Source organism: Alligator mississippiensis, chromosome 3 (assembly GCF_030867095.1).
Source record: "Alligator mississippiensis isolate rAllMis1 chromosome 3, rAllMis1, whole genome shotgun sequence".
Lineage (NCBI taxonomy): Eukaryota > Metazoa > Chordata > Crocodylia > Alligatoridae > Alligator > Alligator mississippiensis.
In genome coordinates, this window is record NC_081826.1 from 193377236 (window position 1) to 193393067 (window position 15832).

Below are 15832 nucleotides of genomic sequence, written 5' to 3' on the forward strand. Positions count from 1 at the left end.
GTCTTTTTTCACTCCCCAAAGTTTAGCATTATATAGTGGTATTTTTAAAATTAAAAACCCTGTACCATGTAGTTTAATTTAATTCACCCTTCTAATAGGGACTATCCTTGTTTAATGGCTGTACCTGTACACTGCAAGCCCAAGGGTGGAAAGTATTTTTAACAGAAACTGTATTCTTATCCAAAGTCTTGGTGGGAAATGAAGCCACGGCATCTCTTTAATTTCTATGTGAAGTTATAAATCAGTTGAATAGGATTCAGAGTTATAAACATGTTGAAACCTGGGACCTGAATCTCGGAGATAAGAGTAGCAAATATAAATAAAACTGTGTGAGTTGCAGGGAGGCTTCAGGAAAGAAAGACAGCTTGTGGCATTTCTACAGGAGAAGGGACCTATAGGATACAGAACCAACAACTGGCCAAACCCCCACACAGCAAGGATAGGAATGAAGTAATGTCTGTCGTCTTTACAGACAGCAGTAGGAGGGAGTGGGGTCAGTCTAACAGGGAAGATTGCTGCATCCCACAGAAGTCATCGACAATTTCTCATGAGACCAGAGAATGATAGAAAGGCTCCACTTTGGGCACTTGCCTAGTCCTTTCGCTTTTATTGAGCTGATTAAGACTTGGGTTATTGTATAAATAATTATTAGCTGAATTGCTGAAATGTATTTGCTGGGGTATGGTGACAAGGTAACTTCATGGCAACAGCCCACCCCACTTAATTTATTTGTAAATGGTCATTCAGGTCCTTTGAGCTGAGTTGAAGGTCATGATGCCCATCATGGTGCCTGAAGGAACGAGCTTGGCCCAATGGATTGTTCAGGCTTGAGAGAATCTTTTGGGGGTTTTTGGGTTGTTTTTTTTCGTTTGTTTGTTTTTTTTAACTTAAAACTCACCGAAGATCAAGGTCCTGTTATGCTAGGTGATGTACATAGCATAATAAACCCCATGCCCTAAAGCAGGGGCTTTCAACCTTTTTTTGGTCAGTGTACCCCCGGCAGCCAGTCAACGAGTGGGGGGTCCACCAGCAGCCAGGCAACAAGCAGAGGAAGGGTATGTGTACCTAAGGCAGGGGGTTGTCAACTGGGGGTATGCATATCCCTAGGGGTACTTAAAAAGATCATAGGGGGTACACAGAACGAATGAAAGAAAATTACTAGAGGTGCACTGATACATAGTTCCCATTGGATCGGCACCAAAAAGGAAAAGTGACAGTATCGGTAATCAGCTTTTTTTGGCTGATGTGGCCGATAACATGGCTGAAGAATGCTCTGTGCATGTGCTCAGTAACAGTGCAGCCAGCCAGGAGTACAGCCCAGCAGCATGCAGAGCAGCCAGTTTCAGCTGGTAAGTCTGTTGTGAGGGAAGGGGCATGGGTGGGGGGCAGAGAGAAGCCCCAGCAGTGAGGGAGGGAGTGGGGCAGGGGCAGGCGCTGCACAGCTGGGGCAGGGCAGGGTGCAGGGCAGAGCCGTGTCTTGTCTGGGGGGTGGGGGTGGCTCCTGCCTCTATGTGCATTCCAGGAGGGCATGGGGGTGGGGGCGCATGCCCCCAGATCTGTGTGTGGGGCAAGGGCGGGCTGCTGCTGCAGGCTGAGGGTGGCCCTAGGCTCTTCCTGGCGGGGTGGGGCTGGGCCAGGCTTTGCTTGGGGTGGGCAGTGGCAGCATGGGGAGGAGGGGCTATGGTGAATCTTGGGGTGGCTGCAGCCCCCTCCATTCCCTCTCTTGGCACTGCCACTACCCACCCTGAGAGCAGCTTAGCTCAGCCCCCCTGCCTAGAAGAGCCTGGTGCTGCCCCAGCCCCAGCCTGCAGTGGCAGCCAGCCCTTACCCCGCACAGATCCAGGGGCACATGCCCCTTATGCACTCCCAGGGTACGTGCAGCAGCAGGAGCCACCCCCTTCCCTTCCCCCTGCCCCCAGAATGAGCTGCTCACGGCTCACTCCCACACTTTGCCCAGGCTGTGCAGTGCTGGCTCCACTCTCTCCTTCACCACAGGGGGCCTTGATCTGCCCCCCAAGCCCCTTGCCTCCCCCCTCGCCCCTTCTCCCACAGCAGATTTACCAACCAGATGCGGCATATATTAATAATGCATTTAATGTTAGTTAGTGTAGCCTGCCTTATATTACATAACTGGTAACATTAAAAACAAGAAAAAAAATATAACGGGGTACATGAACTAAAGATTTGAGGCAGAAGGGGTGCACTTGTTTATAAAGGTTGAAAACCCCTGCCCTAAGGCATGTACAGTCTAAATGGAGAAGGTAGGGAAGGGATGTGGGAAAGCAAATTGTCTGTCTATCCTACATGAAAGGAATTGAGGGACAAGAAAGAGTTGGATATTATGTATTATTTTATGGTAAACAAACCATGCCAGGCATATGTCAATACAGTAAAATGAGCAGTGCATTAAAAAGGGCTTGGGTGAAGAAGACTGAGAAGTACAGCAATATGGTCATGTAACTAATTTGTTTAGGCATGTGTTCATTAAGTTCCTACACTTTTTAAAAACAGGAATGTACTATGACTTTCTCTTGAGGAAAATGATGAAAGGAGGCCATGGTAGGGAGGGGATTTCTGTTTATTTAGAACGTCATTAAAGAAGAGCTGGAGACACTTGTAGGAGAAAGGGGCTACTGTCATTAGCAGAATGTAGGTGATAGGAGGCAGCAACCCCATATGAAACCTGGTTGGATCCTGAGGCTTACTATTTCAATTCACTTTCTCTTTGATTGAATGCCAAATAGCATCTTCCTGGTACTTCTCCTGTTATGTATCGCATTTGTTTATATACAGTGTTATCCTGTTGCCATGGATTAACATAGGGCTGTCCAGCTGGTGGCCCATGGGCTGCATGTAACCCTCAAGGCATTAAATTGAGTCCCTGAGTTTCTACCCAACTGCCACTCCCCTCTGCTATTGCTCTGGTTGCTTTCACCCCCTACCTTCCTCCAGGTGCTGTTTCTTACCTCTGCCCCATGGGGTGGTGCAGTGCAGCAGGCTGACCTGAGGGTGAGTCCAGGGCCACAGGAGGGGAAGCAGCACAGGAATCAGAGCATTGCATTGGTTGCGGGGCAGCTGTGCACTGCATTGGCTGGGGGGCAAACGGTGCAGCTGTAGAGAGGATTGCCCATGTGGACCTGTAATACAGTGTGTGTTGTGGGGGGAAAGCATCAATGCATCATGCAGCCTTGTGTCCTGTGCCTTACCTGGTGTGGCCTCCTCTAGTGTAGTCCATGGAGGCTTGGAAGTTGGACAGACCTGATTTACAATGTTATAGAAATAAATTAATTGCCTATGGGACAATCCAAATAAAATTAAGTAGAACCTCAACTCCTCTTCTTCAGACCTGATCAACCTTTGGGCTGAACTTTTACACTGCAATAACTCTTTTGTTTGGAGCTTGGGGAGTATGTAGCCTTTTGATGGATCCCAGATCTTGTTTTACTATTTTAAATGTACTTTTATAGTTGTCTGAAATGCATGGTGCATTTGTGCCAGGGCCAAGCATTAACTGTCAAATCAATGGTTGTTTAGCTGTAGCATTTATGTGAAAGCAGGTAACAACTTTCAACACCCTAAGGGAAGCAATTGTTTGACATCATGCAATGCCCTCTGCAGTAACTATAGTAACCAAATTGTTTGTGGTTTCATTTTTTGGTTTTTTTACAAAGGCAGACTGCTTGTAACCCCTTACCCATCTCACAGAATTATTAACAAAACTAGCTAAAATGAAATTAGGATCATAGGAAAATAGGGCTGGAAGGGACTTCACAAGGTCATCCATGCCAGCCCCCTGTTCAAAGCAGGATCATCCCTGTCTAAAACCAGCTCAGCCAAGTGTCTATCCAGCCTACTCTTGAAAATTTTGAGGGATGGAGATTCCAGTTTCTCTAGGTTGTTTGTTTCAATGCTTGACCACTCTCATAGTCACAAAGTTCCTCCTAAATGTCCAACCTAAATTTCCTCTGCTGCAGCGTGAGCTGCTTGTTCCTAGTCCTGTCCCCTATAGCCACAGGGAAAAGTCCCTTTCCATCCTTTCTGTAATTGCCCTTCAGATATTTGAAGACTATTATCAAATCCTCCTTGGTCTTCTCTTTTCCAGACTGAATAATCCTGGTTCTTTCAGCCTTTCCTTATAAGCAGAGATCCAGGTTTTCTTTTTGGCATGGAAAAACACAGATTTTCTCCTGTAAAGGAGAAGAATGTGTATTTTTTCCCTTTAAAGTAGAACATAATGGATTTCTCTCTTAAAGGAGAAAAATGTTGGAAACAACAGCTTTCCCTTTGCAGGCTGGCAGAGTTCCAGGCTGCAATGGGCTGCTAGGGCCTGTGGGGAGCGGGACACAGAGAGCAGGGGGTGCCACATGAATGTGCGTGTGTACACGTGCATGTGGCAGCCCAGCAAGATGGTGGAGAGCAGCTCCTACAGCTCCTTCCAGGCAAGTCTGTAGGGGTTGGGGCAGGGGGTGCCACAGGAATGCAGTGGGGGCATGTGCCCCCCAGATTTCTGTGCTTACAGTGAAGCACAGGGCTGTAGCTGGGCTGGACCAGCTCCGGGCAGGAGCCACCTCTGCACCTAGCAGGTGGCACCCAGCGCAGCATGGAGTGCTCCGCTGCCATGGCCACCAAGATGAGGTGCCCCCTGCCTGCCTAGCAGCAGCAGGGGACATAACTGTGTTGCTGCCGGGCCTCACCTTGGCAGCCATGGCAGCATAGTGCTCTCTCCTGTACTGGGTCCTGCCTGCTAGGCAATGGAGGCAACTCCTGCCCAGAGCTGGTCTAGCCTGGTTGCAGCCCTGTGCTCCACTGTAGGCACAAAAATCTGGGGGGGTATGTGCCCCCCCTGCATTGCCTGCATTGCCCTGCCACCCCACACTTTGCCTATGGCCACACTGTCCTCTTCCCCACACACCCACCCCCCTCCTCACACACTGAGGCGCTGGAGGCAGTGGGTTGGGAATGAGGAGCACCAGCAGGGCTGGGGGTTGAGAGTAAGGAGCACTGGCAGAGCCAGTGGGCTGTGGGTCAGGAGTGAGGGACACTGGCAGGGCTGTGGAGGGCTGTGTGTTGGGAGTAAGGGGTAATGGCAGGGGCAGGGCGCGAGCATATCAGGGCTGCTCAGTGCTACAAAGCAGGGGTGGGGAATGCAGCCACAGCTGGACCTGCATCCTGGTGAGTGAAGGGGGCTAGGGCACCTTTGATTTTTTTTTTTTTTTTTTCTGTAATAAACCTGCCCCCCCCCCACCACAATGTATAGGTATTTAGAATTTATTTTATTACGGTACTAGTGCATTGCCCATCAAAGATTAAGGGGGGGGCGGGCGCAGGGACAGAGCAGGGATGGAGTGCAAACACCCACCATCCCATGCCGCCGCCATCTCCCATGAGCGGGGGCGGGGGGGAGAAGCTTGCCCCACCATCCCCTCCATCCTCCTCTGCCTCCCCACCATTCTGTCCCCACTGTCATGGTGGTGCTCCGCCACCTCTGGGGGGTGGGGGGCAAGGTCAGCCGTGCTGGCCTCGCCCCCCTGCTCCGTCCCCTCCATCCCCACCATCATGGTGCTCTGCACTCTGATTGGTTGTTTCACTAACCAATCGGAGTGCTCCAAGAGCATTATGGACAGACAGACAGATGGACTAAGCCCTTTATTATATAAGAATAATGATTGAGGCACAATAGGTTTCCAAATTGCTTTTAAATTGTAACTATATCAATAAACATTGTGTTCAACTGATACCTGTATATGTAGTGGTGTTTCATTTTAATGGTGGAAAAACATGGATTTTCGTGTTTTTGATCAGATAACATGGGATTTTTAAACAGAGATGACCAGGATCTATGCTTATAAGTCATGCTTCCCAGGCCTCTGATTATTTTTGTTCTCTGTTGGATTCTTTCCAATCTCTCCACATCTTTCTTGAAGTGTGGGGACCCAAACTGAACAGCATATTCCAGGTCAGGCATTGCCAGTGCTGAAAAGAGTGGAAGAATCACTTTCCTTGATTTGCAAGTGACATAAAATTATTCTCCAACTATTTGGGTTGGTCTAATAAAAGATATCAAATTCACCCAAGGAACCTTGTCTGCCTATAAAATTATTTAGTAACTTCTATCTGCAGTAGTGGAGCAACTGTGTGACATCCAGAGCAATACTGCCTTTTTGTCCTCCCCTCCCACCTTCCCACAGAGGTGTCTGGTGCTGCTGCCCCCATTACCCTACCTTCAATTACTGTACTTGTGATAAATTCTATAGTTCTAGACTGGAATAGAAAGCCTACATCTGTGGTTGATGAGTAGCATTACAATACTAGTTGTTGATTCATGGGATCATGTGCTGACTTTGCCTGCTTTGAAAGGATTTAAGATCTTGTTTGTAGTGCCATTGAGAAACTATTTGCACATCAGCTAGTTTCAGTTTTTCAGCTTGGTAAAGTAGGGAAGACCAGTCCTATTTACTATGTGTTGAAATAGCAATACATGGGGAAACACTTTCCCTGTCGATAAAGTACCCATAAGTTCAAAACTGTATCTTGTATGATAGTTTCTTCTATTCTGTAGTCTTTCATCAGGATGACTTGCTGTCTTCTTAGTATCCAAGTAACATTTTCCCTATGTAGTCTTTAGTGAGGACATAATTATAATGAGGATGTATATTTTATAAGAAGATATATTTAGTGTATATGTCATGATTTATAATTATTTGTGCCAGAAAGAGAGAGAATCCATGTCCCAGAGCAAAGATAAAATGACGTTGTTTACATGGGAGGGAAGAATGGACGAGGTTTGGTTTTCAATGTGAACATGTAGAACAACAGGACTGACTTCAGATTCCAAAGTTGTTGATTCCTGTCAAAAGATGAAGTAGCCCAGGTCTGGTGGGTCACAGTTTGCAATAAAAAGAACTGGCTTGAGAAAAACACTGATGAGCTCAGAGTAGCACTCTCCAATATTGTTGTTTTACAATTTGCTGATCTAACAACCAGATGCACATTGATATGGCTAAAAGCCTTAGTTGGGCAGAGTCTCGGGTTTAAGGCATAGGCACATTGCCACGGGGGAGGTGGTCTGAAGTCACTCCATGAGGAATTTTACTTTAAAGACAGGATTTTGGCTGGAACTCTGTGTGAAGCAAGTCTGTGCACCCAAGGGGCAACACCCCTCGGAGAATGCAGCTTTTCCCTCTCCCCACATCGGACTGATCCCATCCGGTGGGCCAGTGGGATGTATAGAAGGAGATCTATCTATGCCCCCACACACTTGGGGACACTAGGCTGTCCAAGGGGAGCAGTGTGGGAGCAGTTTCTTAGCTTCCCTGGATGCAGGAACTTCTTTCATGTCTTCCTTTCCAATGTCCCCACTGGGGGCTGTAAAAAGATGCATTAGTTTAACTGTGGCATGACATAAATGTAACCCTTTTGTCAGTGTAGCAAACTTCCTATTCAGTAACCACCTTTTACTGTAATTAACATGAAAAATGTACAAATGTCTGAGAATGTTACATTTTAACATTTGGTCTAGAAGAGCCACAAAACCACTTAGAAGCTTTTAACTGTAATATTTTTCTTGGAGATGGGAAAATATATATATTATTCTACAGTACTTTGTGATAAAATTTGACATATTTTTTCCTGTTTATTGTTTTCAACAAAAAACAACCCCTCCAACTCTTCAAAATACCCTTCCAGTTTCCATTATCAGATTGTGATTGTTTTTTGAAAGCACAAATGATTCATTTATCAAGCATCAAATATTAGGACCTTGTATGCAGTTCCCCCACAGGATAAGAAGCCAATTAGTTTGTGAACTTTATATTATGAAACAGTACATAATCACTGTTGATCCTACTCACTTTGCCATTTATTGATGCCCTAAAAATGTGTTGATACAAGTTTATTAGATCCATAAGTTCCTGTACCATTATGGTTGATGGATGGGTAAAGGGACACTTTCTGAATCTTCACATGAGGCTGAAATGAAGAAAAATCAATTTCAATCTCTCAAAGAGAAATCTTGGCGTAGGAGGCTGCTGAGCTGTATTGCTGTCTCTAGAGTAGTAGGGTCTTTAAGGAGAAATTCAAAAATAAAACAGGCTTGTTAAAAACCAGATCATGTTTTGTGGAGTTACCTTGAGATACTGTAAAAAGAATAAAAATGCAGTTGGGAAAAATGCAAGGGGGGAGTGGAATTTTCTTGTTCCCATTTAGGGCCTTTGAGCTCCAGGAAGTATATTTTTGCAATAACAGCATAGGGACCCACTCATCTTGGTTCACCTTTAGGCTTGGAGAAAAACTGTTAAATGGTCTGCTTATCATCTTCTATGCTTCCCCTAAAATTCAGTTCATAAGACCAGAAACATATATATTTTTAAACTGGAATAAATGGTCTCTGTGAGAGAGATTCCATGTAAAAATGCACATAAATCTTTAATCTTGGCTGGTTACAGTGTCTGATTTTATTTCTAGATGCTACAAATTACTTTTAAAAGGTCAGAAAACGCACTAGATGCTCTCCCAGTATTATTTCTCAATTTAAGTGATTGCTACGATTGCTAAAGTGATGTTGTTTGATTGAAAGTGGAGAACAGTTCCTCTTTAGTCATGAATGGGAGTAAAGGTCATCTAGGAGACAGCCTTTCTATTAAGGTGTGATCATGCCATGAAAAGGCTAAAGAACTTCTTCCTGAGGCGATACATGTTCTTGGCAATTTGTTCGCTTTAGAAACTCCTCCTGTTCCTGAAATACAACCCAGTTGGCTTGGTCAATGTTCTTTTAAGCTTCCTGTCACTTTTCTGCCTGACTTACCTAAAATCTGCTCTTGTTTATCAGCTGCAGCTTGTTATCTGTCACCTTTTCAGCCTCTGCCTCTCTGTGCTCATTTACTATGTGTATGGTCAGTTGTGTACCAAAAATCTGCCTGACTGGATGAATACCAAATTAATCAAAGTTACATAATTAGTGCCTATGCAGGTCATTAATCATTCATGAATAGAAGCCTTTCAAGGAAAGAGAAGCAGGAATCTTCTTAACGCATGAGCCAAACCTTTAAAAAAAAAATCAAAGTAGCACTTCAAGAAGGGCTGTGTTTCTTGTTCCCACCAAATCGCTTGTTATGAGCTATTATGTATGTGCAAAATCTGCCTGGCATGTAGTTTTAATTATTTGAGGTACATGTCACTACATCATTTCTCCTTTAAAAATATGGTAATCTGTCGCTACAGTGTGTGCAGTTGTGCTAGATCTTAGTTCACTTCTCATGTCTTTTTTTGTAACTCCAGCTATTTCAATGAAAATGCGCTGGTTCAGATGCTTTCCTGAATCTGCAGTAATATTTTACTCAAATGTAAAATGCTGTCTTTTGCTGTCATAATTTCCCTGTTTGCTGGAACGTGTGAATTATCCACTTAGTTGGTCTGTTGAACCTAAAGCTCTCTTTTACTGTTATCCTTTTCTCACGCTTTCCACTGGTTGTCTGATATACTTCCTTGCTCCATCTTTTCTTAACAGACTTTTCTGAGCTGGGATTCTTGCTAGAGACTCAGTTCTACCACCCCAACTCTACAGATAGGACTACCTGTAGAGTCACAAACTATTTAGTGTAAGGAAGGGTAGTTGTTCATGTACAGCACCTCATACACTATGGTCTAATCCAGATTGGGTACTTGGCAGCAACAAAAAATGCTAAGTAGCAAACGTATGACGAATAAAACAGGGGTTTTTTAAATGTGGAATTTAAACCTAGCACAGTGGTGGTGTTCATTCCAAATTTTTTTTGGTAGCAATTATGAAATATGTACTGAAGAAATGGAAGTGAACACTGCTGGTGATCAGTGGGATTAAACTGATTATGTTTTCTATTCTTAATACCTCACTCATGTTGTTATAAAAGGAATATATTTATATCAATAATCTATACTTAAAAGATCAGATGTCATCAGTGCCATAGTAACTTTGCACATTCATGTAATCCCTTACAATTTATAAGAGCTTTCCCCAGAAGTTTACAGGTGATATTTCCAAGCTATTGGAGGGATTGGGATACCAAGTGGAATTAGAAATCAATAGAAACTTAGTGTCTAAATCCCTTGGTCAGTTTTGTAATCTCAACCAATATCAGTTATGAATTATGATAAATTTTCTGAGACTTCAGATACACCACAGGATTCCTTTATATCATGAGAAACAGTCAGCTTCAGTTACAAGTTAATTTCTCTTCTGCTTCCCAACCCAAGAAAGTAAGGTTGGATAGAAATCACCCTTATAAAACAATTTAAATGCTATGTACAAATTGTATTCATGATAAAGAGCAAGAATCCAGTTATAGCAAACTGACATTGAAGTGTTTATTTTCTTTGCAGACTGCATCCTCTGCTATTAAAGGAGCGATTCAGCTGGGAATAGGATACACAGTAGGTAACCTCACATCTAAACCAGACAGAGATGTACTTATGCAAGACTTCTATGTAGTGGAAAGTGTGTTTCTACCCAGGTAAGAGCAATCTTATATAATTAAAGAGTTTTATGCTTTTATTTGCTAGATAATTTTTCTTTTCAAAATAATCCTTATACCAAAACATGATCATAATAGGCTTGATGCAACAGAACCACAATGGTTGCCCGAAGAGAGTATATTTATAACTAGGGGTCTACTTAGCACGCAGAGACAAAGCAATTTTTGTGGCTTGGTTGTGGCACGAAGAGTGGATTTCACATGCATTTCCTGGTGTCCCTACCACTCACCCCTGATTGGTAGAGAGGCATATACTGTATAATATAATAGAAAATTCCTCATGTAACTTCTTAAAAGATAGCGCTGAAACATTTTTACTTCACTGACTGGTGCCTTCACTTACTCTACATCACTAGCAGATAGTAATTCTCAATTGTGTGCTCTATTGCTGCAGTGATTGTCACGTTTTCTTTGTATTACAGTAAGCATTGTGACTTCCTAAAACAGAGTATTATATGAATTAAGTGCTGGGGATTTTTTAAGTTAATTTCATGGGAAATCACGGCCAATGCCATTTTTCATGGTTTCCGCAAAAAATGCAAAACTGCGAATTAAATAGACCCCTATTTATAAAAAATAGTGATAAGATTATGAGCCTATTTGAACTAGAAGTTTAGAGTTTGTAATTGTCTTAAAATGAGAACCAAAGACTACACACACTTTTTGTATGAACTAGGGCCACAGCTGAAACTAATTGTTGTATGTAGTCAGCTCTGCACATGGTCTCCACAAGTTTAAGACATTATACTGAAATTCAGCATCTAGTTCAGACCCTGCCTCTGCCCCAGCACCTCTGTGACCTTTAAGTCACGTACTGGCCCACAAAAGTATTTAAGGTTCTAACTCCAAGTAATAACCATGTGAGGTAGGTGCCTAGTGATTTAGTATCCTAAATACCTTTGTGGATTTTAATATTTTTATGCCTTGTTTTCCATCTTTAATAGGAAGATGATAATAATACTTGCATCTTGCTACAATATTGGGAAGAATAATAATATTTGAGAACATCAGGCTATATAGTGATGGGAGCAATGTAGAAACTTATTAACTTACCTGTAGGTTTATAGACAGAATCTACTTATACGTTGAAACTGTAAATCAACCTTTCTCCCACTGGGGACAGCTTTCAGTATTTGAACACAGACAGTTGCGTATATTCTTACAGCTCTGTTTAAGGGACAGTGCTGCAGAAACACATTCATCTTAATGAAGGAAATCAAGGGTAGCTCAGATGCCAGTGATTTAAAAACTTGGTATATAATGCTTTATAATGTTTTCTAAGCAGTTATATAAAATGTGCATGTATACATGTGTACACTTTATGTATAAATATGTATATAATTAAGCATATGTACACATTCATAGATTGTAGAGTTGGAAGGGACCACAAAGGATCATCATGTCCAACCCACTGCCCCAGGCAGGAAAGAGCGCTGAGGTCATACGACCCCCGTCAGGTCTATCTAGCCTCCTCTTGAAGACCTCCAAGTTAGGTGAGAGTACCACCTCCCTTGGCAGCCCGTTCCAGATTCTGGCCATATTTACTATGAAAAAGTTCCTCCTATTGTCTAACCTGAATCTACTCTCCACTAGTTTGTACCCATTATTCCTAGTTACTATTAGGGGTGCCCTGGTAAATAGCGCATCTCCAATTCTCTGTTGTCCTCCCTTATAGGCGGCTATAAGGTCACCCCTCAGCTGTCTCTTGTGAAGGCTGAAAAGATCCAGATCCCTCAACCTCCCCATATAGGGTCTTGCACGGAGGCCACTAATCATGCGAGTGGCCCTCCTCTGGACACTCTCCAGATTCTCCGCATCCCTCTTGAAGTGTGGTGCCCAAAACCGGACACAGTACTCCAACTGCGGCCTGACCAATGCCCCAGAGAGAGAGAGCATCACCTCCCTCGATCTGTTGGTTCTGTTAAACTATATTACATACGTGTGTGGGGGTGTGCGTGTATCTTTTTCATATATACATGAAAAAGATGAGAACAATATAGGTTGAGATTTTTAAAAACAGGATTCTAAATTTAGGTTCATAAATTGACAGGGAAGACTTCTTCGGATTCTCAGAAGTTCTGCATACTTAATATCTTCTATTGTTTCAGTGGCAGCAGCTTGGATATTCAACACTTACAGAATTCAGGCCTGCTTACCTAGTTGAGTACATATTGAAGTTCAAAGTTTGGCCCACATAGAATATGCATGTAACCCCACAAGATCTTTCTGAAGATATACACTCCTAGAAATTATTTGAATGCCATAACAATAAAATGATGTCTAGGATAACAGACATCATGTTTTACAAGTTGATTTTATTTGATGTAATTCCATTTTGGAAGAAAGAGACCTGGGAATAAATCAATCTGTGATTTTTCTTTAGGGAAAAACAACAGGTTAAACTACTGCCTGGGAAAAAAATCCAGTCCTTGCACCAGATACCGTAGTTTTTGCAGTGAAACAAGTTAATTCTGTTGCTATCTACCATAAGTTTTGTATCTACTTTTTCTGTGTCCCATATTTTGGATTGGGGCATATACAGATGGTAACCAAATGCAAATGTTTTCTCATGTGTCAGCAAGAAATTTTTCAGACCTCAAGAAACTACTTATCGTGCCTATGTTCATAAGTATAATTAAATTTCTTTGTTCTAAAAAACAAAATACAGTAATAGCTATCCTTGAATGAGAGTGTTGTGAGAACAGAGACAGGCATGAAGATTTCTGTTGATTATGTTGTCTTTCTGTAAAAACCTCTCAATTCTCAATATCAAATGAAACTTACCCCCCACCTTCCCACCCAAAAAACAAAACAAAAGAAAAATACAAAAAAAACCTACTCCAGAGAAGTTTTTTAAGCTAAAATTGTAAGTGGAAGAGTCCAGTCTCCAAGCCCTCTCTCTCTTTCAGCCTATAGATAAAGTCAAATCAGGACGTAGTGTTTTGAAAGTTGTAATATGTTTCATTTTAGCCGATAGGAAACCTGCTTACATACATGCTAGCAAGTAACACTTTCCCTATGTTTCTCTGAGGGTAGAGAGAGGACAGGTTTCTTTTCGTTTAGACTGGGGATGCAGCCAGGAGGAACAGCTTATGCGTACTGACACAGTTTATTGTTAAAAGCTGTAGTAGCATCGTCCAGCCCAGTCATCCAGAAATATAGGACAAGGAAATATATAATAAAGGAAAGCTATAGCCAGGGGCAACAAGTAATTTGACTTGACCTCTAGTACAGCTAGCCAGTAAGCAAAAGCACGTTATGCAGTGAGTCATCTTGACTGAAACAAAGGTTCTTTCTGCAAAGAGTACTTGTTGATAACATTCTCCCTCTATTAGAATCAGAAGTAGCTTATCCATCTCAGTCTCTTAAGAACAACCACTGAGTCTGCAATATTTGTGCATTTAGTGTGTCTAGTAGATGGAAAGTCTGGTTCTATCTTGGCGTTTTTATCAATCTTTCTAAAATGGAACTAATGAGTATGAATGGCAAGAGTGTGATAAATTCCAAATCCCTGAATAATGATAAGGGACACTCATTTCTATCACTGTCTTGAATGGTGAGCCTCCCCCTCACTCATGAAGGTGTAATGTAGGTTTATTTCTGAGGCATGACAATATGTAGACTGTCAACTTCAACTGGGATAAAAATGGTAGTTGGAGTTTTGCTCAAGGCCGAAGGAACATGGACTTGAAATACAGCATACAAAAATCGAGGAACAGTCAACATTGCAGAGAAATATTAAGCAGAGGTCTATTTAACAGATATTTAAATTACTCTATTAATGAAGCCGAGACCACAGAAAAACAGAAATGACATGAGAAAAGATATGGGCTTATAATGGAAAAAAATCTGCTTAACATATAAACCAGCCATATTCTGTTCTAGTTTCGGGCTCCACAGTTATTTAGCTGCATCCCTATGTAGAGTGGTAAAGTGGGTATTCAATAACCATATGTTCTTATATACAACATGCCCCCAATAAAACATGCACCTTGTTTTTTTGCAAGGCAGAATGTAGAAAGCAAGATTTTTTGAGAGGCATAGATAACTGGCTGTAAGACAGCACTGCTTTTTCGGCTTGCTAAGCCAGACACAAGCAGCAGCCATTTTGGCAGCTGCATGGCATGCACAGTGTCTCCAGGACTGCTGCTTTTCCAGCACAGAAAACAGTTTCCCTGTTTAATACATACAACACAATTTTGGGGGCCTGATTTTCAGGAGAGGAGTGCATGTCATATGTGAGAAAATGATTGATATATACACATCATACATGTTCAGTTCACAACAGCCATTTTTTATCTTCACTGCCTGCCCTGATCCATCTTCAAGTCCTACTTACTGCCCTTTTCTTTGCACCCAGACCTGACAGAAGCAATAGGAACAAAGAAGTGGGATGTTACTTGTTTCATCCATGTGTATCCTAGGTGCTATATCCTGATAACAGTAGGCATTGTTATAATGGTGATGCTAGAATGAGCCCAGCCTACTTCAAATGCACTTAAAACAAATCAAATATCATACTGGTTACAGTATCATGTAAGAACAAAACAGGAAAAATAGCTCACAGTTACGTATATGATTAACCTTTGGAGTTTTTTAAGACTGGGGTAGACAAAACCTTGGCTGGGATGATATAGTTAGGGGTGGTCTTGCTCTGAGTAGGGGGCTGAACTAGATAACCTTCTGAGGTCCCTTCCAACCCTAATTTTCTGTGATTCTATGATAATCAATATCAGAAAAGAAATAATCCCAGCATAGTTCTTGACCTGTCAAGTAAACTTTTTTACCATCTGTCTGCTGGTTTAGTAACCATAGCAAAACACTTAGGATACCAACAGTCAGAGCCTCGTGATCCAAAAAGGATGGAAAGGCAAAAAGGGTAAAATGATTAGGTTAGAGTTAAGTGAAGCATAATGAACCAAATTCTGCTGGGTTACACTGCTGTGGATAAGGAATAATGCCACAGATTGCAATGCAATTATTTAATAGTTATGCTGATAAAACTAATGTGCATCTGATTCAGTGCCATTCTGAGTTACATGTTTGTTCCAGACAGTCAGTTTCAATGAGTAGCCATGTCTTTCCACAATGAATAGTTATAAATTGCTTAAAGCAGTGGTTTTCTACCTTTTTCATCTGTGGGCCGCTTTGGTAATTTTGAATTGAAGTGCAGACCCCTTTGAATTGTAAGTGTGGGAATTTGCATACTTTTGATTGATCATAGTCTTCTTTTGTGGACCCCTTAGACATAGTCTGCAGACCCCCAGGGGTCTGCAAATGACAAGTTGAAAACCACTGGCTTAAAGCATCGTTTTTTGTTGGCA

At 42.3% G+C, this 15832-nt stretch overlaps 1 protein-coding gene across 2 annotated transcripts in view; it reads left to right on the top strand.

Moving 5' to 3' along the window:
* Positions 1–15832, top strand: part of PIP5K1B (phosphatidylinositol-4-phosphate 5-kinase type 1 beta) — a 148809-nt gene that overhangs the window by 39657 nt on the left and 93320 nt on the right. For both annotated transcript variants that reach the window (XM_014608630.3, XM_014608631.3), the window contains one exon: positions 10357–10487. In XM_014608630.3, the coding sequence (XP_014464116.1) occupies positions 10357–10487 (131 nt within the window). The remainder of the gene's footprint in view (positions 1–10356; positions 10488–15832) is intronic.